This window comes from Pangasianodon hypophthalmus, chromosome 11, assembly GCF_027358585.1.
Source record: "Pangasianodon hypophthalmus isolate fPanHyp1 chromosome 11, fPanHyp1.pri, whole genome shotgun sequence".
Classification (NCBI taxonomy): domain Eukaryota; kingdom Metazoa; phylum Chordata; class Actinopteri; order Siluriformes; family Pangasiidae; genus Pangasianodon; species Pangasianodon hypophthalmus.
In genome coordinates this window covers 3193906-3219574 of record NC_069720.1, presented here as the reverse complement: position 1 = coordinate 3219574, position 25669 = coordinate 3193906, and the positions used below count along the sequence as shown (strand labels likewise).

The following is a 25669-nucleotide window of genomic DNA, read 5'->3' as shown; positions in this document are numbered from 1 at the left end:
TTGGCACTGAAGTTCTTTGGCCTCGTATTTGTGTGACTGCATAGACACGATGCATGTTTCCACATACAAGGCACTGTGCTAGCATGCATTTATATACAAGCTAATCGTAGGATATCAGCTACTGCAAGAAACGCCGTCAGCAATTTTCAAAACAGGTCCATCCTGGATTTATGGCTAGAAGCACGTATCGATTCATTTAGTCTGTGTATGTTTAATCTAAGGTGATCTTTAATTGTGAGTTTCATGGACTGATGGGTGAATAACTGATGCGTGAATGATCATAGGTAAAAGCTCTTTATGGTTTCCCCCCATGAACACGCCAGCCTCATGCTGTTATTCATTAATCATTCACCTAAGCAGAGGTGCTGCTACTGGTAGCCTAGCCTAACTGCTGGATTTCCGTAAACCCCTTTTTTCCCACTACAGAATTATTTCTGTTTATAATTGTTAAGGAAATGTGAGGTTGTGTTTTTAAACCCCACCTGGCACCAACAGGCATTACTTTGTCTTAGAGGTGTTGCTGGGAGCCATATAGTCAATTCAAAACAAGTCAAGTCAAGTCAAATTTATTTATAGACCACATTTAAAAACAGAAAAAGTTCTGTTGAGTAAAAAAAAACAAGCACTGTACAGAAGTAGTCAAGGATGCTAAGATTTTAAAGTTAATAAATAAAAAAAAAAGTTTTCAAAGTTTAAAAGTTAATCAATAAAATATAATATAGGTTACATGCCCCTCTGGGTACATCATGCTCAATAAAGTTTAGTTTGTGACCTTGCATATGTGAATAACTGAATGCACTGATGTGATTCGCAAATCATAAATCAACGTGACTTTCCCAATTGACCAGCGTCTTCTTTTTGTGTCTTTATGCTTGCGGGGATTTTTTATATACGAGCGAGTCTGCATTGAGGGGAAATAAGCATTCGGACACTTTTTGTTTTTGTTATTTAATATACTTCAGTACACCTCAAATTTACACCCATAATGCCTTTTGGTTTTGTGCTTATAAATATGAACAGAAAGGTATGTGTTCCTAAGCATTTAAAGATACATTTAAAAAAAATTTAAATTGATTAAAATTACTATTTAATTATTATTGACTATACAGACACCATAAATTAACATCATTAGCACTTTGTTGCAAAGCCAGTGTTGGCAGCTTCGAGACGTCTGTCATAAGATGTAATTAGCTTTTTGCAGAATTGTGGTTATATTTTGGTCCATTCGTCTCTAATTCCTCAAGGTTACGAAGATCCCGCCGATGGACTCTCAATTTCAAAATAATTTGTGGCTTTTTTTTTTTTATTATTATTATTTTTATCAAATTAGTCTTGAGTTGTTTTGGCTGCATGTTTGGGGTCGTTGTCTTGTTGAAGCCTCCATCTATGTCCCAGTTTCTTGGCCGATGAGACTAAATTCGCCTCTAATATGTCCCATTACATCGCTCCATTCATGTTTCCATAGATGATGTGTAACGCCCCAGTGCTGTTTTCAGAGAAACGGCTCCATATCATGATGCTCCCATCACCATGCTTCACTGCGGGTGTGGTGTTCATACCCATGTGCAACTTTTAGCCACACGGCTCTAAGCTCCTGTTTTTAGTAGAGGAGATTTGTGTGAGGTGTAGAAATAGAGATGATTGCAGTGCAGTTCATTGCTTATTGTTCTCTGTGTTCCTGCTGCTTTCAGGTCATCCTGCAACTCTATTTTAAATATGTTACATAATATGTACATTATATAATATTATATAAGTGTATAATTAATATATACATAATGTACATTAATACTACTAAAAATAAAATATATATATACATATATATGTACATTAGTGTCCAAATACTTTTTCCCTATCAATTTTATTTTTAAAACGTATCTTTGTTTAAGCTTATGAATACATGCTTTTTTTAAAACACTTTTTTAAGTACAAGGTCAAAAGACGTGTGAAAATTAAAAGTGGATTTATGCTCTAGAGATAAATTCAATAGTGAAACAAAAAAATCTGAATACTTACTTCCCGTCATTGTATCTGTTTTTGTGTGTGTGTGTGTGTGTGTGTGTGTTTGTTTGTGTGGGTACTTGTGTAAATAGCTTAAATTCCTCGGCACTCCGAGTTCTGACTTTCATCCAAACCCACTGTATGTCTCTTTCTGTTGCTCGTCCTGCCTGCTGGTAAACACAGCAGCTACAAACTCGGGACAGAGCTCTACTGTCTCCACAGATGAGCTGTCTGTTTGAAAAGCCAGCTGACGCTGACCACCTCACATGGCCCAGTAGACCAGTCTTTACATTTAAAAAAAAAAAAAGTCTGCTTTTTATAATCCATTCTGAATCTGCAAGAGTGCAAGCATGCATCATACTCATTACTCACAGGATCACAGGATGGTCTCGTATCACTTCCCTAAAACAAATCCTCATTTTCTCCTCCTGTTAGTTCCCTCCTACCATCCAGCCCTCCCCTATTGTACCACAGCTACCAAGTGGGCAGAGTGAAGGCTAACGTGTGCTTCCTTCGAGCATGCTGCTCCTGCTGCATCACAGGGCAGCGTAACACCCTCATAGGAACACGCTATCCACCCTCTTCTACATACATGAGCTCACGATTGGCTGATGTTGCTGTGATTGACAGGGAGAGTAAGTATGCCCCTCCCACCCAGACAGCACAGCTCACTGGAACCATGGCCACGAAGAAGAAGAGCAGCTTAATTGCATATCGTTTATCAAAGCTGATAGTATTTGCCCAGCTCCAAGCCCTGCCTTATTTTCTTTTCTTTTCAGTCACCGATTAGCAACAGTTGCTATCCACCTTTACTTTAGTCAAACTTGCAGTAGTACAGTGCTGGGAAAAAGTATTTGCCCCCATCCTGAGTTCTTCTGTTTTTGTGTATATCTCATACTACATTGTTTCAGAAATTAAAACAAAGGCAACCTGAATGAACACAAAATGCAGTTTTTAAATGATAATGTTATTTATTGAAGCAAAAAAGTTATCCAATACCAACTGGGCCTAAATCTGTGAAACTGCATTCATAATGGGGTTCAGCTGGACTAGACGCAACCAGGCCTGATTACTGCCAGCCCTGTTCAATCAACACTTAAATAGAACATTTTCAACAGCATGAATTTGGTTAAAAAGTCTTACCCAATAACACATTATGCCAAAGCTGAAAGACATTCCAGAAGTGATGATGAAGAAGGCGATTGAAATACATCAGTGTGGGAAGGGTTACAAAGCTATTTCAAAGGCTCTGGGACTCCAAAGAACCACAGTGAGAGCCATTATCTCTAAATGGAAAAAAATTGGCACAGTAGTGAACCTTCCCAGAAGCGGCCGGCCTTCCAAAATTCCACCAAGAGCACAGCGACGACTTATCCAGGAAGTCACAAAAGAGCCAAGGACAACATCGAAGGAGCTACAGACCCGTCTTGCATCAATAAAGGTCACTGTTCATGACTCCACTATCAGAAAGACACTGGGCAAAAATGGCATCCATGGAAGAATGGCGACGCAAAAACCACTGCTAACCCAGAAGAACATTAAGACTTGTCAGAATTTTGCCAAAACACAAAACACCAAACTTTTGGGAGAATGTTCTGTGGACTGATGAGTCAAAAGTGGAACTGTTTGGAAGACAGGGTTTCTGTTAGATCTGGTGTGAACTAAACACCGAATTCCACAAAAAGAATATCATACCTACGGTCACGCATGGTGGTGGCAGTGTGATGGTGTGGGGATGCTTTAATGCTTCAGGGCCTGGGAAACTTGCAATAATTGAGGGAAACATGAATTCCGCTCTCTACCAGAAAATCTTAATGGAGAAAGTCCAGTCTTTAGTCCGTAAGTTGAAACTCAAGCGCAAATGGATTATGCAGCAAGACAGTGATCCAAAGCATAGGAGTAAGCCCACCTCTGAATGGCTCAAAAAAAGCGAAATTAAAGTTTTGGAGTGGCGTAGTCAAAGTCCTGACTTGAACCCAATTGAGATGCTGTGGCAGGACCTTATACGGGCAGTTCATGCTCTAAAACCCTCCAGTGTGGCTGAACTAAAGTAGTTCTGCAAAGAAGAGTGAGACAAAATTCCACCACAGCGCTGTGAAAGACCGATCTCCAGTTGTTGGAAGCGTTTGGTTGCAGTTATTGCTGCTAAAGGTGGCACAGCCAGATTTTAGGTTTAAGCGGGCAATTAGTTTTTCACATGGGTGATAGGTGTTGGATAACTTTTTTTTGCTTCAATAAAAAAATAAATAAAAGCTGTATTCTGTGTTTACTCAGGTTGCCTTTATTTTATGTTGTATTTCATTTGAAGCTCTTAAACTATTTAGTATGAGAGATACACAAAAACAGAAGAAATCAGGATGGGGCAAATACTTTTTTACAGCACTGTAGCAGACGCACAAGCAAATTTGAGTGAACATATAACTTATTTACACCATCTGCCAAGTCACAAGTAATTATTGCAAAGTTATTGTTAAAAATTATAAAATTACAAATCTGCAAATCAAAAGAAATCATACAGTCATTTCTTTCATTGCCCAGCTCTTTGGCTGCCCTTCATTTTCTGGCTTATGGGTTTTGTTTTTTTTTCCTCTCTCTTCTTCAGTCTACTGTGGCGTCAGTTGCTGGGATCTCACAATCAAGCCGTCTTGGTTGGCCTGGTTGTTGTTCTGAGGTCACTTGCTGAACGAAAAAGGACGCACGATCCTCAAATAACTTAAATGAAATTAAACTCTGATTGCTGCTCATCCATTGCGGGTTCCAAATCTACTGGGTGTAATTAGTGCAGTTCATCTTCATTTAATCCCAACAGCCAAAAATGAGCAGTATTTCCTTCTGAGTGTTGTGTAAGCTGTCAAAGACATGTGCTAAAGAAGGGTTTGTCGTATGCTCTGTCCATATGTTAATTATGCAAAGTGTGCCTGTGTTTATTTCATTTTCAATTTCATTTTCGCTCTGAGCCAGCCAGCGCAAATGAACACTAAAATGGCCGTCATTACCCCTCATTACCATTACTGATTTGTTCGAAGGGTCATTTAGCTTTCTGCAATATCACTACGGCAACATTGCAGTAACAAAGAACAATATTAATGGTGTATTGTGCAGATATTCGCTCATACAGACAGGCGGTTAACTAGATAGCTTCCTTTCTGGACCTCAGAGGCGGTTTGCTTTTTTTTTTTTTTTCGCACTGCTTTCCAAAACAATGCTGCTAATCCTCGAGATACATCAGAGGAACAGATTACACGTATCAGGTTGCATTTGGAAACAACATCCTTCTTTGCTGCCACTTATCCTGTGTGTACCTTGTACATCAAGGTTAGTCTATTGTTTAAGAAGATGCAGTGACACTGGCTCATAAAAATGGCATTGAAAACCCCAACAAGACTTTTTTTTGGGAAGAGATTTTTCTACCTGAATAGCTTATAAGCTAGTGGTAGAGTTCAGTGTGCTGTTTCAATTACTAATTTATAACGTAGATTGTATAATAGGAGGGCCTTTGCGATTATTTACAACCATGTAAATAGCCTCTAAAACATGGATCGTGTTTCATCAGACCTGCTTCTGAGAAGCGTCAGAAGGCCTGAGCGCTCTGAACAGGAGGAGGATCTCAGCTGTCCATTAAACAAGCAAAGGGGGCGGGGCAGTAAGCGAAAAAGCGTGATGTGACGCAAAAGCATTTTATTGTTTTGGCCGTTCAAATAAAATTTGGAATTTGACACTAATCAGAGAGAATTAATCGTATTAATTACTATCGCAACATCTAGAGAATCGTGTGCCTGAAAAAAAAATAATAATAAAAAGTCAATCACTGATGCAGATCGGATTAACAAGAAGGTTAACATCTTTTTTTTTTTTTTTTTTTTTTAATCTACCATAGTTAAATGCAAATCATCTGATTTACATTACAGATGAAACCCAAAATGTGAGTTATGATTTTAAATCAAAGGGAGTGATGCTTGTTGTTTACCAGGTGGATGTGGAGCTCGTCTAAGTTTCCAGCTGGGACTTGTGACTCAGGCTAACCATTTCGATTGCGCCTTTGCGAGTCGGAGGTTTTTTGTTTTCTCAAGTACAATAGCGCACAGCATTTATGCATTTAAGGATGTGGGAAGCAGCGACCTCTGCACCCCATGACTTTCAGGATTGATTTAACTGTAACTGCTGCAAAATATGTGATGTACGCTGGGTAAAATTTCAGCACTCCAATGTAAAACACCTTTGTGCATCCATGTGTGCATTTATTGAATATTTGCTCTTATTAATGATGTTTATTTGAACATTCCTAAAATCTAATCCATCTGTGCTTTATACCTTTGTAATTTCAAAACACATTATTATTATTGGTTAAATGCAGAGCACAAATTCCGTTGGGTCACCATACTTGGCCACAAGTCACTTCACTTCATTATTATTATTATTATGTACATTTGGCTCTGGCGATATTGTGTCAGGATGTAAAACACATTCTTATATCCTCTTATAATAAGCTTCTAATTGGTGATGTCAGGCACTGACGTGGGAGTTCATCTGATTCATCCGCGATTGTGATGGGAATCTGGTGGGAGGTGTTTTGGACAACGTGGGAGAGTTCGGACACAGTGCGATTGTCGTGTCTATCTTTGGTTAACTGGTAACACGCAATGCTTCAAGACTCTGCATCACACGTCTTTGAGTCTGGACGCTGCCGTCAGTGTGGCCGCCACGGGGTTATGTCAATTACCTGAAAGGAGTGTGTTTACACTTCTGCTTGGGCAGCCATGGGCCAGCTGTGCTATGAATACATTTACAGCAAAACCAGAAAAAACATGCGGGGAACAAGGTCGGGTTCTGACTATAGATGCACTGCTCATTCGTATGGGTCTGATTAAATTTTTAACGGTTCTCTTCTTCCTAAGACTGATAAGATATCAGTAATCGTTTCCTTGGTAATGATATGGGAGGGCAAAAATATCATGCTCTGACACTACACAATATTTTTCACAATATTTCTTTCTGGTTTGATCTCCACTTATTAGTGCAATTAGCAATTTCTTAGCAAAATGAAATGTTGCGAAACATTGTATAGTGTCACAGCATGATAATTCTGTCTACCCATATTTCTTAGAATATTATATTTCTCTCCTTTTCCATTCAAATGTTTCGCAATTTCGGAAGAATGTCTGAAAAAAGTCTGCAATAGAATATGTGTCGTAATCTCTGTTATAGCATCAGCTATGGGCGTGTGAAAAATCCTGAAGACGACGTAAAAGTGCGTACCGACAAAAGATTCCAATTGTGCAAAGTCCAAGCAAAGAGCAGCATAATGGAGAGGTTTGACATCTGATGTTTGTTCATTCATCTTCAGTAAGCATTTTATCCTGGTCCGGGTTGCAGTCACGTCGATGCTGCTTTCGGTAATTAAATCAAGAAAAACATTCACTTCTTCGTCTCTCTAAACAGTGCACGAGTGTTCTCTGTGGCCATGTCTATGTTTAGATGTATCCAGATATTGCGCTCAAGCACATGACTTGCATCCTTTATCTCACTTCGGGTTTTTTTTTTTTTTCTTTTTTTTTTTCCCAGAAAAACCTGTTTCCATTGCGTCTTTATCGACAGACCAAATTTTCCATCTCTGACACGTGTAAAAACTTTAAAACAGAACAGCAGCTAGGTAAAGTGTTTCGTTATGAGCATTTGTGATCGTAGTTCATCCAGCAAGCAACTGCATTTCACATTCCTGATCTTACAAATAAAAATATTTCTCAGCTGAGCATTTGGGAACATTCGGTCTGTTTTATTATTCCAAAGTATGAGTGGACATTTCTGTTTCAGCAATTTACTCCTAACTCAGGAAATACAATGTTCAGTAAGATCATTTTAGATCATTTTAATTGCAGAGTTGTTTTTTTTTGTTTTGGTTTTTTCCACAAACCCTTTATTGCATGTCAAGAGATTAACAGAGCTGTTCTGCCGAGAATGAATGCTCTCATGATGTGTATCTGCATGCTTGTACCTGCTTGTTTTTTTTTTTTTTTTCCTTCTTAATTTGAATATTACGTGGTGACATGGCAAAGGAGCGGTTCATTTGCATAGAAGCATGTTTGCGTTGTCAGTGCTTGCCTTATCTAGATCTTGATTTATTTTGACTTTGCTTACATATTTTTCATAGCAAAGCGATCTTAAAGTTGCTTTAAATGCAAATGAGTCTAGATTATATCTCAGTAATGCCAAATTTCTGATTACCAGCTCACTCAGCTGTGAGGTTTTTATGTTTGCGTTGAATTGAAATTAATGTATAAAAAAACACTCCTCACAATCATTATAGAGGTGGAGTGACACGAATCAGTAGGTGTGGCAGCTGTGTTGTGTTGTGCGTTTTTTTTTTTTTTTTTTTTTTTTTTCCCTGCTCCTTTTGAAAATCTCTTGGTGCGTGATGAAAGCCTGCCGAATGTGGAGACGGTGGCTCTCGTTGCTATGGTGTTATCGGCAGCTCTTATGTGGACGCAGCTGTAAACGTTAAGCCCTCACTTAAATCTCCGCCAGCCCTCTGAACAGAGATCCCTTGCGCCCCAGTGAACCTATAAAGGTGGCTCTTAGTTCGCTCTTGCTATTTTTACCCTTTTTCTTAGATACTGAGTTTTCTGAAGCTGCTATCCTGACTGGTGTTACACCACTTGGGCTAAGATAGAGGTCTATTTTGCTGCTTTTATTTATTTTGTCTTTTTCTTTCTTTCATGGTCAGTGGCATACGTACTGAGCAAGTTACCTGTACTCACACAGCAAACAAGCAGAGCATGATGGGAGAGGAATGGTTGTTTTTGTCTTGTGGGTTTTGTGGAAAAGTAATACATTAATAAATATTTGGATTGTCAATGCTTGTCTTTTGGCATCTAGATCCTCTCAATAAGAGACCTAGAAATACAACCAGGTGATGAAATAAAGGTTGATGTTATGATGTTATGATGTAGGTGGGCATTTATTTATTTATCTGCCATGGTTTGACCCCACTTAGAAAGAAACATCATGAAGTTTCTCTGATTGATCTCCTTTATCCTGCGATGAAACATTTCCACCTGATGGGTGTGGCCTCTTGCCGGATGACCCCGCCCCTATCCACAGGGGCATGAGGGCTCACTGAGTGGTTTAATGAAGATGAAAATAATTCTTATGCTATGACCGTCACAACCACCAGATCTCAACCCAGTTCAGCACTTAAGGGAGATTTTTTTGGAGTGATTTTTGGAGAGCACTCTCTACCAACATCATCAAAACACCAGCTGAGAGAATTTCTTCAGGAAGAACGGTGTTCATCGCTCCAGTACAGTTCCAGAGACTTGTGCCAAAGTGCCTTGAAGCTGTTCTGGCGGCTCATGGTGGTCTGACAGGTTACTAACGCGATTTATGTTGGATTTATTTGAGCGTGTCACCTGTCTGTTTGTGGTTTCCCAGGTTGAAATTTCTCAGTAGTGCCTCATTTTTTTTTAAAACAAAACTAACAAGGGATTGTGAGAGGTCATTCATTCATTGCAAGAGGTCGACTCCATTTTTTTCTGGAACGTTCATTGTTACAAAGAAAAAAAAAAAGAATCTCTTTTGCTTGAAAAGTGACTCTTTACCATCAAGTGCAGAGATTTTTGTGTAATAACATTGCTCTTCACCACTCAAATGAAACCTAGAGGAAGTGTCTTCATTAAAAAAAAAAAAAAAAAAAAAAAAAAAGGCCCTTAATGGAGGTCTTCAGCAAAAACCAGAACAGCAATGAAATGACTCTCTCTATGAACGGCACTCTGTTTTCATTCTACTCAGGTCTGCGACATAAACAGCAGCCGCTGTGTGTTGGTTGTGTGAGAGGAAATTGAAAGAGGATAGGAATTTTCTCTCTCACAGTGTGTGGAAACACTTCGAAATAGGCCAGGTACGGATTCTCCAGCCGCACTCGGAGCTCTGAGTGCATATTTTCTGTGACTCTACATGGTCATTAGTGTGAGACAGGGCAGAGATGGAATCGAGAGATTGAATTAGCGTTAGACAGACGAATAAGGTGTACTTCTCAGAATAAGGTGTACTTCTCAGACTTGCACCCCACCACTCTTTCACCTCAAAACCATTCAGTGGCATCTCTAATATATACACTCTGACTCCATCACACTGATAGATTTTATTTCAAATTAATAAACTCAAAACATTCTCTGTTTACTGTGACAGAAAACAAGGGCACCGTGTCTTTCAAGTGAGAAAATCAGATATTATGTGATATGGCGGGAAGGGGCGGGGCTTCCAAGGGGTCCGTTGAAAACTGTCAGTCATTCCAGATTCATATGTCGATTGTTTTAGGTTTTATTCGGGAAAAGAAAAGACTGATGTTTTGTCAGATCTTTACATTTTTTCATCAACCATAATCATAATTTTTTTTTTTTTTTTTTTTTGGTATTTTTCATTCCCCCGCAATTCCCACAGTTTGAATCCCTCAGCTGTAAGAAGGTGGTCTGAGAAATATGAAAAATATAATACTGATATTCAGATACTGCAGGTGTCATCAATACATTTATAACACTGACTGACTCCATTAGTACTCACAGCACCCAAGCTGATTGATCTTATGGTCCAGATAAACAACTAACATAACTGAGTGGTGACAACAGCCACATTTTAATGCTTAAATGTGCAATATTCTGTTTTTTTTTCTTACTAATAATAATATGAATAAGCCGGAAAAATATGTAGAACATGATAAAATACGATGATTTAAGCCGTGACCTCAGGAGAAAAGTATTACGTGGGTGAGAAGGCCCCTTTAAAAACTGCGTTACGGTCCGGATTGCACGTTCGTGTTTACATGGCTGTCCTGTCAGTCATTTTATAGACACACCCTCACACGCTTTCACTCCTCACCCTGCTAACATGCACTTTCTCATAAATCATTATAAGCTGGATTTTGCATGTTTATAGTGTTATATAGTACTCTAGAACATGATGTCATGACAATCTTTACTAATGCTGGCCTGTTCATGTGTGGGAAAAGGGGGCGGGGTCAAAAAATCATTCAAAACTTATTTACCTACTTAACCGATAGAGATCTATTCTTGGCAAATTTTGAGAAATCTTACTTAATGCTTCTTTAAAGTCAATTATGGCTTAACTCCTGCCATTACAGTGAATTTTACTTCCCATCAGGCCCTGTTAAAGGGGAGTCTCTCCAACTAGGTGTGTCTTTCTTTTAACCGTTGTGTCTGTGAGAGAGTGATTCATCAAGTGAATGCTATTTTGGCTTGAGGTCACAGAGCGTTGCAACTGGCAAACCCGCATTCACAAGTTCACTTCAGTCAGAATTCACTAATCAGCAGATTATAATTATAATATTCACTGCAGTGTGTAGCAGTGCGGTTACAGCGTGGGAGTTTGTCCACAAAAGTTTTTGCCAACTGAGAAATGCTGCTGTACAACAAAAATATCAGACGGTTGAAAACTAATAGTTTTATTTGTCTGTTTAATAACCTAAACATACTCTGATGAAACTGATAATAGTGAGATTCCCTAAAAGCAACACATAAGAGCATGAAGCGTGACGTTTTTAACGAACGCAGCAGATTTAAACAAGGAAACTGCAACAACTCCTATAATGTCGTCCATAAAGAGACGTGGACGGTGAACTAGCCGTGGCCATAAAACTGTTTTTGTCTCTCTAAAATGCACCTCCGTGCCTCCTGTTTGCCCAGAAGCCCTTATGAATAGAGTGTCTTTGTCACTCCCTGCCTCTCTGCTGTAAACACATTTTAATGGTGTTCACTGAAGCGGCTGTCTGCCTCCACCTGCACACTTGTCTGCCTGAGCTTCACACCGTATAAAAAAAAAAAAAGCCAGGTTTATTTCTTGAATTTATGACAGAAAAGCTTGCTGAATGAGCTTGTCCGAGTGCATTATAGTTTCATTAGCACCTGATATGTTTTGCCAAGCTGAGGTTTGCTGTCGGCTATTCTGGTACCAGTTCCTCTACCACACACCAGAGATACAGACAGTGAAGTGAGAAAGGGGTTTTTTTTTTTTTTTTGGATATAAAGAAGTTAAATGTAATAAAGGGCACTATGTTTTACTGATGATATCTCTCAGAATAGCTGCAAATGCAAATCGTGGTTTATGGAAAAAGTGGAAATACTGTTGCGTTCAGTTATTTTAATTCCACCTCTTGGTACATGCGAGTTCCCCTTAAATGACGAGTCACTGCAACACTCGATGGTCCTAAAGCGGCTCAGCAATGCTCATTGGCATACTAAACATGGTTTGAGGGCATTGTGCTTTTGTTAGCCTAAAATAGCCTGCTGTCTTGGGAGGGGGGTCCTGCAGCCAGTCCCTGGCTTTTGGCTCTTAAATTGTAGAATATAATACCGCTCTCGGCCATTTATAAAATGGTCAGGACTTTTTCCAGGTTGATGGCCAAGTTTTGTGTCAGGTTTAACATAGAGCCCTGGGGTTATTTGAGGATGAATTGAAGGCCAACGCTTTGAATGTTATATAAAGTAATGGAAATGTCGTTGTAAATGTACAAGTACACCTATTTATCACCACTATGAAATTTATCATTGTTTAAGGATATGCTCTAGTTGACTAAATATTAGCGATGGCTGATATTTAATCTCAGATCCTATTAGAGAACTAAGGACCAGCAAACCTTTTTGCAATCTGTATATCTATACAAATTGAATATTATATAATATTCATAAGTCAGTTAAAAAAAAAAAATCCTCTCTTAGCAGTGCTGTTTGCGCTTATTATTTGTTTTGTTCTAGTTCTGTCTCCGTCACTGTCCTGTTATTGGTTTGTTATCTGATTGTGCACACCTGTTCTGTGTTTAGCGCTTGAATAGTTTGTCTATGTGTAAGCTACCTTGCTGTTCCCTTTCTTTGTGAAGTTTTATCGTGCATTTATTGCTGCTTGAAGTCCAAGCCATGTTACTGAGTTTTGTTTTTTTAAATGTTGTCTGCCTGTGTTTTGACTCCAAATATGGATTTTTGGATTCATCTTAATAAAGCACATGCTGAGTATATGCAATTGTATCCTGCTTCTAAGTGCACATTATGTCAGAATTATTGACATCAACAGTTTAGTCTTAGCATTTACGATTTTTTTACTCCTTGCTGCAGCAGTACAGGAGACACCTGAAAATTACGGTGTTCTAAAGCAGCTGTAAAATTTGCCAGACAGAAAAACGGAAAGGACACATGATGTGAAAGACGTGCATTTATTGGCTCTAGGTGAGCTATAACGTGAATTCCTGAGCCTTGATGTCGTGAGCCAATAGAAAGCAAGAAGGCAGGATTCTTTCATCTGTTTAAGAAAAAAAAAAAAAGGACTAGCTGCTTATTAATTAGTAGCGCTCATCCTCACGTTTGACTCACTGTTTTCTTGCTGTTGCTTGATGCACATTCTAGAGAAAAAAAAAATCTCATCCAGCGACATACACTAGGTCTGAGTTTTGTGGTAAAATTCCTTATTAGCAATGTTTGCATGAGAGATCTCGTACGATTCAGATACAGATATTATACTCATGCTCAGAGACCATTTAACGATCGTCTTTTTTTTTTTTTCTCCTGTTTCTCTTCCAGAATCAGTGTATGATCTTCTCCCCAGAGAGTTGCAGTTGCCCCCTTGTATTGAGCAGAAAATTGCAGCCATGAGTCAGAAAAGTGGAGGAGGGACAAGTTCCCCCCCAACAGCCCTCACTTCAGGTAAAGTTCCCCAACCTTTTTTTTTTTTTTTTTTTCCCCTTTCTTTCCAGTTGATGATATCAGTGAGCGCATGGTGCTTAGAAGCTGATAAAAGTATTTGAATGTGATACATTTTTTATATATTTAAATTATATACACAATAAAATTCCATTTTTTGTCCTGCAGTGTATTTGATAAATTTACATTTTATCTACATTTTTTTTCCATTGTTTTGAATTTGCAAAGGGTAAGATTACAGATTTTACAAATTCAGAACACTAAAGACAAAACTTTCTAATCTCAAAAATACAGATTTTATGGTAATTAGGCCAAAAGTGAATCATCCTGGATTCCCAGGATAACATAGACGCTTTCCGAGTGGTCGAACGCAGCATTTAGCCAATCAGAGTCGTCTGCCACGTCCATGCTCGCGCCATAACCGCGAAGTGTCGTGAATAGAAGGAAACGAAAAAAAAAGAAAGAAAAACAAAGTAGAACCGGAATGAGATAAGTGCATATAAGGCTTTCTAGTCAAACAACTAGTGTACTACAGTGATGTTAAGTGCTTAGTATACACCCAGTTTATCTTTTTAGGTAATGTTCTAGCTAGTTAGGCTACGCTAATGTTAGCTTGCTGGCGATCTTTAGCAGCTAACAGTCTAAACTCCAGTCATGGAAGACCACAGTATTGTATTCAGCTTTCTACTTTATTTAACACACCCGATTCCACTCATCAGTTCATTCCCAAGACCTTCCCGGGTTGAATGTAGTGAGTTAGAAGAGGCTAGAAACAAATCTCTGTAGGGTTGTGTGAATTTGACACCCCTGGGCTAAATCAGAGACTGTATAAAGTGATATGCAATAAGAACTGCAGTTAAATCCTACCCAGTGCATTTTAATTTAATGATGAAAAGGCACCAGACTCTTCGGAGAGTCTCAGAGACGCTGTATGTGTAAGCATTTCTGATGCCAGAACAGCTAACTCAGGCTGTCAGCTGCTAACGCTTACCAGCAAGCTAACATCAGCATAGCCTTACTAGCTAGAATGTTACCTAAACAGTTACCCTAGGTGTTTACTGAGCATCGAGTGCTTAATTTCTTTGTAGTCAGCTAGCTATTTGAGTAGAACATAAAAGCTTTAGATGCAGTTACCTCCTGGTTCTTATTTTATTTTCTTATTTTTTTTTTTTTGGTGTTTCTCTTCACTTCACTTTGTGGTCATGGTGTAGGTTTGAATCTTTGAATCTCAAAGCATCTTTTTTTTTCCCCTGGGAATCCCTGATGATACACTGTTGACCTAACTTTATATAAAATTTATATTTTTGAGGTTTGAATTTGTATTTAGGGTTCTGAAATCTTGAACTCTGAAACCTTAAGAGTTAGGGTTCTGATTAAAAAAAAAAATCACCTCTAGCAACTTAAAAACATAACAAAGAAAAATGGTTTTAAAAAATGTCAATTTATTAAATACGCCACAGAAAATTGAATTTATAACTCAAATATAGGAAAACTCATGTTCAGATACTCTTGTCAGTTTCCAAGCTCCATATGAGCAGCGCTAGAAATGGCTCTGTCCCAATATCCACCTTTAGGCTGCCTGCAAGACAACTAACTCTACAACTAACTACTGTAATAACTAACACTAGGTTAGAAGGTTAGCACCATGTTCCTGGGTTTTGTATTTAAACATTAGAGGTTGCTAAAGACTGGAGGTTTATTGTCCTTTCTTCTAATCCTTCACTGGATTTATTCTTTATTAAAAAAAAAAAAAAAAAAAAAAAAAGTCTATAATGAAAAATGAAAATGTGCAGCCACAGCAGTTCTTTGTGGATAAGACTGAAGACCCCTGTCATAAGTGGTCATGGAAGGGGTTGTTAATTGTTTTATTGTTATTAATATTACATCTTTTCAGAGTGGCTTCTCCAAAGTCAGCTAATAAGTAAGCTAAGTGTTTGGTGTAATTGTATGGTGCATTTTGTTTAGGTCTGACTCACGGAACCAGGATATACTTCACGTTTGCTTAAGTGAAGTATATCCTTAGGTATCTCAAAAAACGTTAATTTAAAAATAAAGAAGAAGAAGAAGAAAAAGATTTTACATGAACACTAAAACAGCTTTTTAAACTTGTATACTTTTAAATACTTTTGTATAAATACGTATTTTAAAAGGAGTTTCATTTAAAAAAAACTTTTTTTAACATTTCTAGTTGGAAATTATAATTATACTCCTTCCTTTGAATTCTTTGTCAGGAGTTAAAGGGAGGTTTCTCTGGGTGTAAACATCAAGGTTCATAGACAGCCAAAAAAAGAAAAAAGAAAAGAAAAGAAAGAAAGCACTTAACCACAGGAAGGCATACAAACTTATCCATTTGTAAATGTCTCTCGGAAATTTGAACAGTTCCTGCATTGATACTGAGGACCAGTTTTCAGTACGGCTCACAAGAGTCAGCAACCAAACACACTGGTATTCTTTTGCCTGTTATTATTAATAATAATTCACATTATATTTTGGTTTGGCCACTTTTTTATATTAGTGCAGTCACCAAACATAAGTGCATGACTGGGGAGAAAAAAAGGAAAAAAAAAAAAAAAAGACCTCCAGGAACTTAAAAAAAAAAACAAGAGAGAGAGAAAACATGCTTTTTTAGCAGGAATACTCCTCATTAAACTTATCCCAGGAGAATATATACACTCAGACATGAACATTCAAAATGAGATTCACCTTAGTATTTTTTTTACTCTACTCCTTTATCAAAGTACCTAGGTTTAAGGTGAGTTTGAGTAAACCAGAAGTCTGTTGCCTTTGGACATCAGTACCCAACTGCAGCCATGAGGCAGGACATGCTGGCTGTAGCTGAAGGAAGGTGAAGTATTTCCAGTTTATATCTTAACTCGAGACAGCAGGTTTCACTTCAAATCGGCCTTAAATCTTCTGGCTATTTTCCTCTTCTGTTTTTATTTATTTATATATATTTTTTAATGTTTGTTTGTGCACCCATTGACCCAGTTTAATGTGGTATTCACAGATATTATAAGGAAAAAAAAAAAAAAAACATTTTTAACAACATACAAGGACATTAATATAGGCTACTGCTGATTCTCTCCACACATTTCACTTCTTTATGTAAAGAGAGCCCTCGTCTGGCTTTTCCAAACACCTGTCCTGAACCACACGAAGCCTCCAAAAGCACATGTGCTATATGCATCTTTGAGCGCTGCTCCCCTCCCTGTCACTGTTTTCAGGGCTGCTATTCATAGCTTTGCTTGTCATCACATGCCAACGTTGTAGCTTGGGCTGGTCCACCCTATCCTCTGGTACCCTGTATATCTCATCAACTTGGCTCCAATGTTAGGCTTTTGTTGCTTGTTTTATTTCCTCTTCACATACTACCCCTAAAAATGATTGTCTACGTTTACAAGAGTGCAATCGATCATTTTTAAGACGTCTCTTCTTAAACGGTACTGTAAACAAGGAACATTTCTTTTCATGCTATACTAATAAAGCATTGATTTTTTTATTTATTTATTTAGTGCTTGAGCATGCCCTGCATTTTATTTTGCAAGGTTTGGAGCATAAACTCATCTTTTATACTGTGAAGTAGTGCTTTCCTTCGGCCATTTCCAAAATAAAATGGAAATCATGCAAATATTTACACATGTGGTTTGGTGGGGCAAAAGCTGGTCACTCTTGAAGGGTGGATCATCAGATGCCCCCTAGTGAGTTAAACTTCAGGTTAACCTGAAAGCGTGGATAAATGACTCGCTCACCTTTTACAAATCAAATGCATCATGTCAATGAAATGTAAATTAAATGAAAAGTTATACTGCTAAAAAAAAAAAAGAAAGGAAACCGGTGAAGCAGTTAGAAAGTCTCACATTGCAGTGAGTTATAATCCATGTGATTTTATTACCCAGCATTGCAAAAAAGGGTAGGTTTTAGCTTTAGGGCATGTTTGAAGCTGATTTCAAATTAGTTCATGATTATTAGCAGTATTTAAAAGAATCATTAAAAGCTCAGTTTTGATCTTTTTTTGATCTGTTCAAAGCAGCAATCAAATCTATTCAAATTTAATAGGTCTGAATTCAGCCAGATCTTTCAAAGCTCATCTAATGCTTGTGCTTACTTTTCTGTTATATATGCTTACTTTAAAAATGTTTGCTTTGTAGCTTCTTTGAGCCTCCTGGTTTCTTTTTTTTTTTTTTTATTTATTAAATGGGGAAAATTGTTATTGTTAGTTTCAACAAGATCTTTATTTATTTAAATTAAATGCATTTTTCAGTTTTTTTCAGTATTCATAAAATAAGTGTTTTATCTTTCATTTGATGCGGTCACTGATCTTGAATAGTTGTAGTTTGAAGGACAGTCTTCAGTTTAAATAGACATAAAGGATAGAAATAAAGTATTTAAATAAAACAACTGCATTCAAATACAACCTTGGTCTCGATAAAACATTTAAAATGCTCCAGTATAATAAACACGAGGCTCTCTGCCAGTCCTGGGATCTGAACTTGCGTATAATCTTCTGATCTCAGAACCTTAAGCACTGAGCGTTAAGCAGCGACTTTGCATTGTAACAGAGAGCTTGTATATGAAGAATGTCTTTAGTAAGAATATTAATAATTAAGAAATGAATAGTAGAAACACCAACCAGTAAGTTCATATAAACAGAAATTAGTATAGGACCTAGAATATAAACTTGTAAAGCACATACAGTGTGAATTATTTAAAACAGTTTAACTTTTTACAGGTTTAAAATGAGATGGTCTCAAGTTTAGTCATATCATATCAAGAGACACCATGAATACATTGTTAAATTTACAGTAGAGGAGGAATAATAATGTGACCTAAATACAAAAAAGCAGTTCTTTCTTCTTTTGTTGGTTCAATGACCTGTATTGTTTTACATTCTTTGCTGTTTGGTTGGTTGCTTGGGTTTAATAAAGAAAAATTTCAGTGTTTAAAATGGTCCAAAAATAAAAATAGACAGCCTAGATTTTGAATTTACAGTAAAATTAAATTTTCATTATTTGTCATTTTCCATTTCTTGCGGTTTCACTGATGGTTCCTATTTTTGTTAATGTGTTCTGAATTTTCATATTTTATCCTGATAATAAATTTCAACCCAACAGCTGTGACATTGTCCCTAAATTAGCTGCTAATATTTTAAAGGAAAAACTTTAGGTATGATCCTATTTTCAGTATTATTGTAGTGGGAGTGCTGTGTCTTCCTGGTTTTAGTTACATCAGAATAGTATTGCTACATATTTGATCATTTGAAAAATCAGAAGGCCAGACTGGGGGATGAATAGATTAGAGTGAGTAGGGTTTATTTGTACACAATGCATTGCTTTGAAATGTGTTGTTAGTCAGTTTTATTATATTTCCCATCAGTTTTTCCTTTCCTTTCTCTCTATATACATGTCTTCATAGCAATTCATCTCTTATTCATCACTTGTTTCAGGCAAGGGGAAAAAAAAAAAAGGTTTAATATATGTTAAATTATGATTCTCACTTTTGCCCTGACTGCACACCAGCACCACATTTTTTCCCCCCTCACACTATCAGTTTTATCAGCTCAGTCTTTTGTCAGCCCTCTCTTTACATGAATGCTTTCAAAATGTTCTGTACTCTCAATGTAGTTCTTGATCCTGTATTTACTTCATTCCCCCAAATAGGGCTAAGAGTAGACTTGAGACATGGACCGTGGCTCACTAGTGATGAGTTCCAGTTTTTTTTTTATTAATTCTTTAAACTTCATAAAAAAATTTCCTTTCATCTTTTGAAAATAATATGCAATGGTCAGCATTTTATTACTCATTCGTTGTCTCGTTTTTATTCCAGGAATTTCCCTCTGAAGCAGGGAGTGTCTGCATATAAAATGGTCTGCAGTTCTCTGCTTCATAGGTCAGAAGCTGGTTTATTTTGTTTCTGTGGCTATGCTCAGTCCCAACAAAAAAAAAAAAAAGAAAGAAAAACTTCAATCTGACAAAAGAACCCATCATTTGTAATGCATCATTTGACACAATATTTCTGATCCGGCCTGATCGACTGTGGTTTGCAGTTTTCAGATTTATGAACTCATATGGACAAAAAAATGATCTATATAAGAACTTTCTGTAGTAATACTAAGTGCAGAGGTAATTATTAGGATATATGTAAAGATCTATACAGGCCATATGCTCTACTGTTAAAAGCAGAACAGTATTAGGAAAGCTGTTCATTGGCACGAGCTATGTAAAGACGATGATGTCACCTTGTTTTTATACGTGTGCCAGTTTTACAATGAATGCCAAAATGAGCTTAACATGTAGCATTTATTTAGGTTGCATTTCAGAGACAATTGCTTCGTAATATTAGCTCACAATCTTGTTTTCTTGTTCTCACAACACTTTTAGTAGTTTATTTCCATTTACAATCCTCATACACACTATGATGCATTAATAAAAACTGGAAAAAAAAAATTGTAATTGGAGATCCAAACCACAAAGCAAGCAGTTGTGTGGAAATTTCGCTGCTTAGCTGGGACTGGTAGCCAAAATAGGAGAGAAACCTTTATTCACTGTCTAATTGTACACACTGCAGATGCCTCCTCCATCACCTCTGCTATGACCAAGGGAAGTGCCAGCAGTGCTTTTTCCACCTCTTCCAGCTTCACTGTGCACTCATTGGGCACAGAGCAGGATGCCGGCACTCCAGGAGACGCGAGTAGCCGTAGGAAGGCAGATATGCTCTCCACGGAAGCCAAACTAACCAGGGGTTGTGGAGAGAAGGGCGGAGGAGGGTCTCAGCATCAGCACCACCATCAGATGACGCCTCCCAAACGACCAGTGCTGAACATCTCGCCCCCGCCGGAGGACCTGTTCGACAACAGCCACACGTCGGGATGCCAGGACGATGTGCTGCTGGATTCGGAGCAGAGCAACAGCATCTGGATGGAAAACTCGCTCTCCAACTTCAGCATGATGAGCTCCAGTTCGTACAACGACAACACAGAGGTTCCACGCAAGGCCCGGAAACGCACGCCACGTCAGAAGCCAGGGCCAAAGCCGGTGTCTGCTGAAGAAGCCAGCATGGATGTGTTTGACGCAGACAGTGCCAAAGGTCCACACTTTGTGCTCTCCAAATTTAGCTCGGAAAACAAGGCCAGTGGTAAAGCAAGGTGAGTGAGTGATAAGAGTCAACGCTCCATATCCTTCATCTTTTACACTCTTTTCTGGCCACAAACTTCAGGATCTTGAATCTTGCAATCTGATGTCTTATCTCCATCCATGAATATGGACTTCTTTGCACCAGTTTCTGATGGAAGAGTTTTGAAGAGCTTTTCAGAGCACTGTGCTGTGCAAAAAAAAAAAAAAAAAAGGTTCCCAGCATCCAGTCTTTTAAAGTTATTCAAGAGTTTTGAGTTTTGTTTTAAACAGATAGTGGGAGGTAAACTAAATAATCCAGCCTGTTTGCCAGCATGCTCCAGGAGAGTTTCTATGGTGTTTGGTTTCAATGTCAGTCAGATGTCCTCTTTCGCTGTAATACGCAGGGCTAGGCCATGTTTTGTCACCAAACATACCACCCTCTTGCGAAAGCTAGGGGTCTGGCTTTTGAGAGACCTCATGATGGACAATTTGAGGTCTGAGAAGGTCAGAAGCCATGTAGATGTTTGATAAGCACACAGTTACTCATTCATCCAATACTCATACAGCCAAAACATAAGTGAGACTTTTGAAAACACGGAATCAGAAACATCCATCATATTTTCCGTTCTGGAAAAATTTTGGAGATTCGACTCCATTCATGAAAATATGGACATGATTACAAATCGTCAAGACTGTCATTTCACTGTCAGATATTGACAATAGCCTGATAAAACAATGTGCGCACATTTAATTTTGCTAACAGAGTGCTGGCAAAGCTTTATTTTTATTTATTTTAACGCATAGTTTATATTAAAAGATATTTTAAATAGATTTTAATGTCCAGTTAGCTGTTTGTGACTGGGAAAAAAACCAAAAAAAACAATGCAAGTCAGTGTTATAAAAGTGTTGACACTACCCACAATTCTGATGCAATATATCGCAATATTGATTTCATATCAAAAGTTTTCCGTTAGAAACTGGTGCACGGAAATGTGCATTCATGGAAAGAGCCAATCGGATTGCAATATGCAAGATCCTGAAGCTTGTGGCCAGAAAAGTGTGTGAAAGATGAGGGCCGTTGTGCGTAGACCAATTAACTTTTTATATAATCAATTTATCATCATATCAGCCTTATTATATTCCCACTTTGACTCTGTAGTACATAACTGGTAGCTCGAAAGCTCAAAAACAGTGTCTTGGCCGAAAAAAACCCAAAACCTGCAGATGTGTGATGAAGTGAAGCTGGGCATCGCAACATAAACAATGATCATTCAGTCTGAATTTCATTTAGTCTCTTTGTGAAGAGCTGAGATAAATCACAAGATTGTGAATGTTCTCCAGTTTATTCAATCCACTTGTGAACATCTCACTGCTTCGATATTTCAGTCCCTGATCATGTATTGCATCTCGATTTAAAGAACTTCATTCAACACTATTCTTCTCTTTCTTACTTATCTATTTTTTTTTATTACAATTAAGTATTTATGTATGTAAACTGAATACTCCTGAACATGGTCTTGGTTCAATAGACTTCAGATTTCAAGCTTGATGCTTACGCCTGACGCTGCTCCTCTCTGAATTGGCATAATTTAGCGTGATGATGTGTTTATATCTTCGTGGTGTTTATTTAGCACTACTACACCATCCCAGAGTGTAATTTTAACCTTGTTACGCGTTGCCAGCTGACTTCAGTATGTGTAACTGGATAGCAATGACCCTGAAGCTATTCACTACAATGACATTCTCTTTGCTTTCTAGTCCCGATGGAAACCAGGCGTCTGGTCAGAAAGGTGGGATATTGTGTGGCCAGTACCCGCAGAAAAGCGAAGGAAAGGAGCTGAAGATCCTCGTCCAGCCTGAGAGTCAGCACAGAGCCCGATACTTGACTGAGGGCAGCCGGGGTTCTGTAAAAGACCGCACCCAGCAAGGCTTCCCTACTGTCAAGGTGGGGCAAGCTGAACATTTTTGTGCAATCTATGCACTTCTGAAGGCTCAATTTATCGCAGCATGCATAAAGCCCATTCCAAATCTACAAAATGTGTTTATGAAGAATAAATCCTACACAATACGTATGCAATACCCTGCAGATTCACATAAAAGAAATGCTGCCAGATTGTTACACAGCGTAATCAACTTGCCTGTAAAAAGCCCTAAACTGGTTGCAGATGACATGGAGCACATGACAAGGTCCAAGAAGATTAACTTTCCCAGCAGTGATGTAGAAATTGTAATATATTACACAGCAGTCATGGAATCCAAGTGCAGAGTTTATTACCCAAAACGAAGATCAGTAGTTATAAGCCTGGCAAAAGATGTTTTTACTAATATAAAACATAAGTATTCACCCCCACTGCTGTGAAACTCCTTAATTAGTTCTGTTCAAAAGAGACATGGTTACAGCATCAGACGTTTTAACCTGCTAATGAATAATTACATCAATACTACATTTTATCACTAGCTGAGTTTATGATCCTGAGTTTCCTCTATTTTTCCCCTACTGGAATAACAGGGTTCTTTTTCTCAAAGCTTTCAATTCAGGGTTAGGGTTAGGGTTAGGGTTAGGGGAGAAATGAAAAAAAAGGCAGCTACGATTATTGAGAAAATGAATTACTTGCAATAGTGACATGAACATGAAAAAAGGTGGTTTGAAGTTGTTTTTTTTTTAGATAGCTGCAGAAAATTCAGTGAATCTGTCTGACTTTAAAATCTGAGCAAAACCTTGTTCCTGTGTTATCACTAATGTAAGCAAATATGAAAGTTTTTAACAGGTTGCTCTGTTTCATTTGTTATCAGATTTTTACGTGCAGGAAAAAACTTTGAAGTGTGTGTATGCATGGTTTACACAAGAGAATGTGTGCATGGGAGATTAACTAGAGACCCCTGGACTCTGTCCTGAATCTCCTTTACTTCAGGAATCACTGTCAAAGTGATGTATTACAGACCTCGTCTGTTTACTAGTCTTCCATCCAAGGCCTTTTGCCTCTCTTTGCCTAGTGATGACCTTCTACTAAAACTAAAATGTAGTCATTAGGATGGTCAGTTGATGTGTTTATATTCATCGGCGGCTGTTCTTTTAACTAATCCCCACAGCTCGAGGGTGTGAAGGAGCCCGTCGTCCTGCAGGTGTTTGTAAGTAATGACGCAGGTCGTGTGAAGCCTCATGGATTCTACCAGGCCTGTCGAGTGACCGGTCGAAACACCACCGCCTGTAGAGAAGTGGACATCGAGGGCACTACAGTCATCGAAGTGCCTCTGGACCCCAGCAATAACATGACTCTTGCGTGAGTATTATTCATTCGCATTTAAAGCATTCGGTGTACATGGTAAAAAAGTGATACCTTAATAAAAGCAAATATCTCAAATATGACAAAATGTGGCTAATATTTCTTATTATAAGATTATTATAAAACACATATAAAATTTAAGCCTATTTCTAGACGTTTGTGCTCTTTTTTAAATCTTGATTTATTGGCAGGTGATTTAGCTTCTTTGTAGAAATAAATGCTTTAAAATTAAGATAAAAAATAGACAATTTTAAGCTTGAAATTAGTACAAATGTCTAGAAATAATCTTATATAATTTTTATAGTATTATAATGAGAAATAATAGATACATTTGCCTATAACTGAGGGATTTTCATTGCTGAGATCATTTTTAGCAGTATGTTTTTATTTTTTTTTTGGGTTTTTTTTTTTTTTTTTTTTTTTGGGGACAAAAAAGTCAACAAGTGTTGTGCCATGTGTGAGTTTTATCATTGTTCCAAAAACATTGTCTTGACCAGTTGTGTCTAGAATACCTTGAATGGTTTTCTCCAGTAACTTTGTGGCGTGGACAATCCACACTTAATACCAAATAGGTATTAAAAAATATTAAAAAATATTTCCATATCAGTGTAGCCCAGTGCTCATTGTGTATTTGATCAGGAGACATCTTAATAGTAATAAAAAATGAAGGACTGACTGGTGGATATTTTTACAGTGTGGATTGCGTGGGCATCCTGAAACTGAGGAATGCAGATGTGGAGGCTCGTATCGGGGTGGCTGGATCCAAGAAGAAAAGCACCCGTGCCAGACTGGTGTTCCGGGTGAACATCCCTCGAGCCGACGGCTCTGTGCTCACTCTACAGGCACCGTCCTCTCCTATACTGTGCAGTGAGTAGATCTGGATTGTTCTAGGTGTGCGTTCGGTGCTAATAGGCTAGCAAAAGCAGCTGCTGCTCTTATCATATATACTGACATACATTCATATTATTGCTAGCACACACAAAAATTGCTTTAATTTAGCTTATGGTGGTGAGCACAGCCTGTGCTGCTAATCTTGCCTTTACTCCCATCAGCTGCTCACACACCAGTCGTGAGCTGTAGTCATGTCCGTGTAGATAAACAGGTTGGAAACCCAAGTTTTAAATAAGTTTTACAGCTCTGATGTTTAACTAATGCAGATTCTCAGTTTAACTAATGCAGATTTCAGTTTAACAGGTGGTCGTATGTAGCCATAATCTGGCACAGACATGGATTAATCTAAATTTAAGGGACATTTTATTATGAATATTAAGCGATAATCCTCTCTTGCTTAAAAATTTTATTTTTCTTTAGAAGAGCTATATGAGCTTGGATTACTCAATTTATTATACTGTAAATCATCAATGAACCAATTACCAGAAAACATCTACAGTGAATATATTACAGTAGAACCTTTGAGAAATATGTCGTCCTGGTAGCCAATCAGACAATACTGTGTTTTTCGAAAACTCAGGTCTCTTATCTGTATAATAAATAATGCCAATCTCTACATTATGGCCATTTGAGTACTTTATTTATTTATTTTTAATCATAGGCTTGTGGAAGAACCTTGAACTTGACT

At 37.9% G+C, this 25669-nt stretch overlaps 1 protein-coding gene across 5 annotated transcripts in view; it reads left to right on the top strand.

The window, feature by feature from the left end:
* nfat5b (nuclear factor of activated T cells 5b) overlaps positions 1 to 25669 on the top strand; it is a 50128-nt gene that overhangs the window by 16515 nt on the left and 7944 nt on the right. Inside the window, exons 2-7 of one of the 5 annotated variants that reach the window (XM_053238072.1) lie at positions 13578 to 16542; positions 19521 to 19583; positions 20262 to 20838; positions 22565 to 22751; positions 23897 to 24087; positions 24785 to 24957. In XM_053238072.1, the coding sequence (XP_053094047.1) occupies positions 20285 to 20838; positions 22565 to 22751; positions 23897 to 24087; positions 24785 to 24957 (1105 nt within the window). In that variant the 5' untranslated portion in view covers positions 13578 to 16542; positions 19521 to 19583; positions 20262 to 20284. Of the gene's footprint in view, positions 1 to 13575; positions 20839 to 22564; positions 22752 to 23896; positions 24088 to 24784; positions 24958 to 25669 lie in introns of those variants that run through there. The other 4 variants (XM_026930808.3, XM_053238071.1, XM_026930806.3 and 1 more) reach the window with 4 other exon arrangements.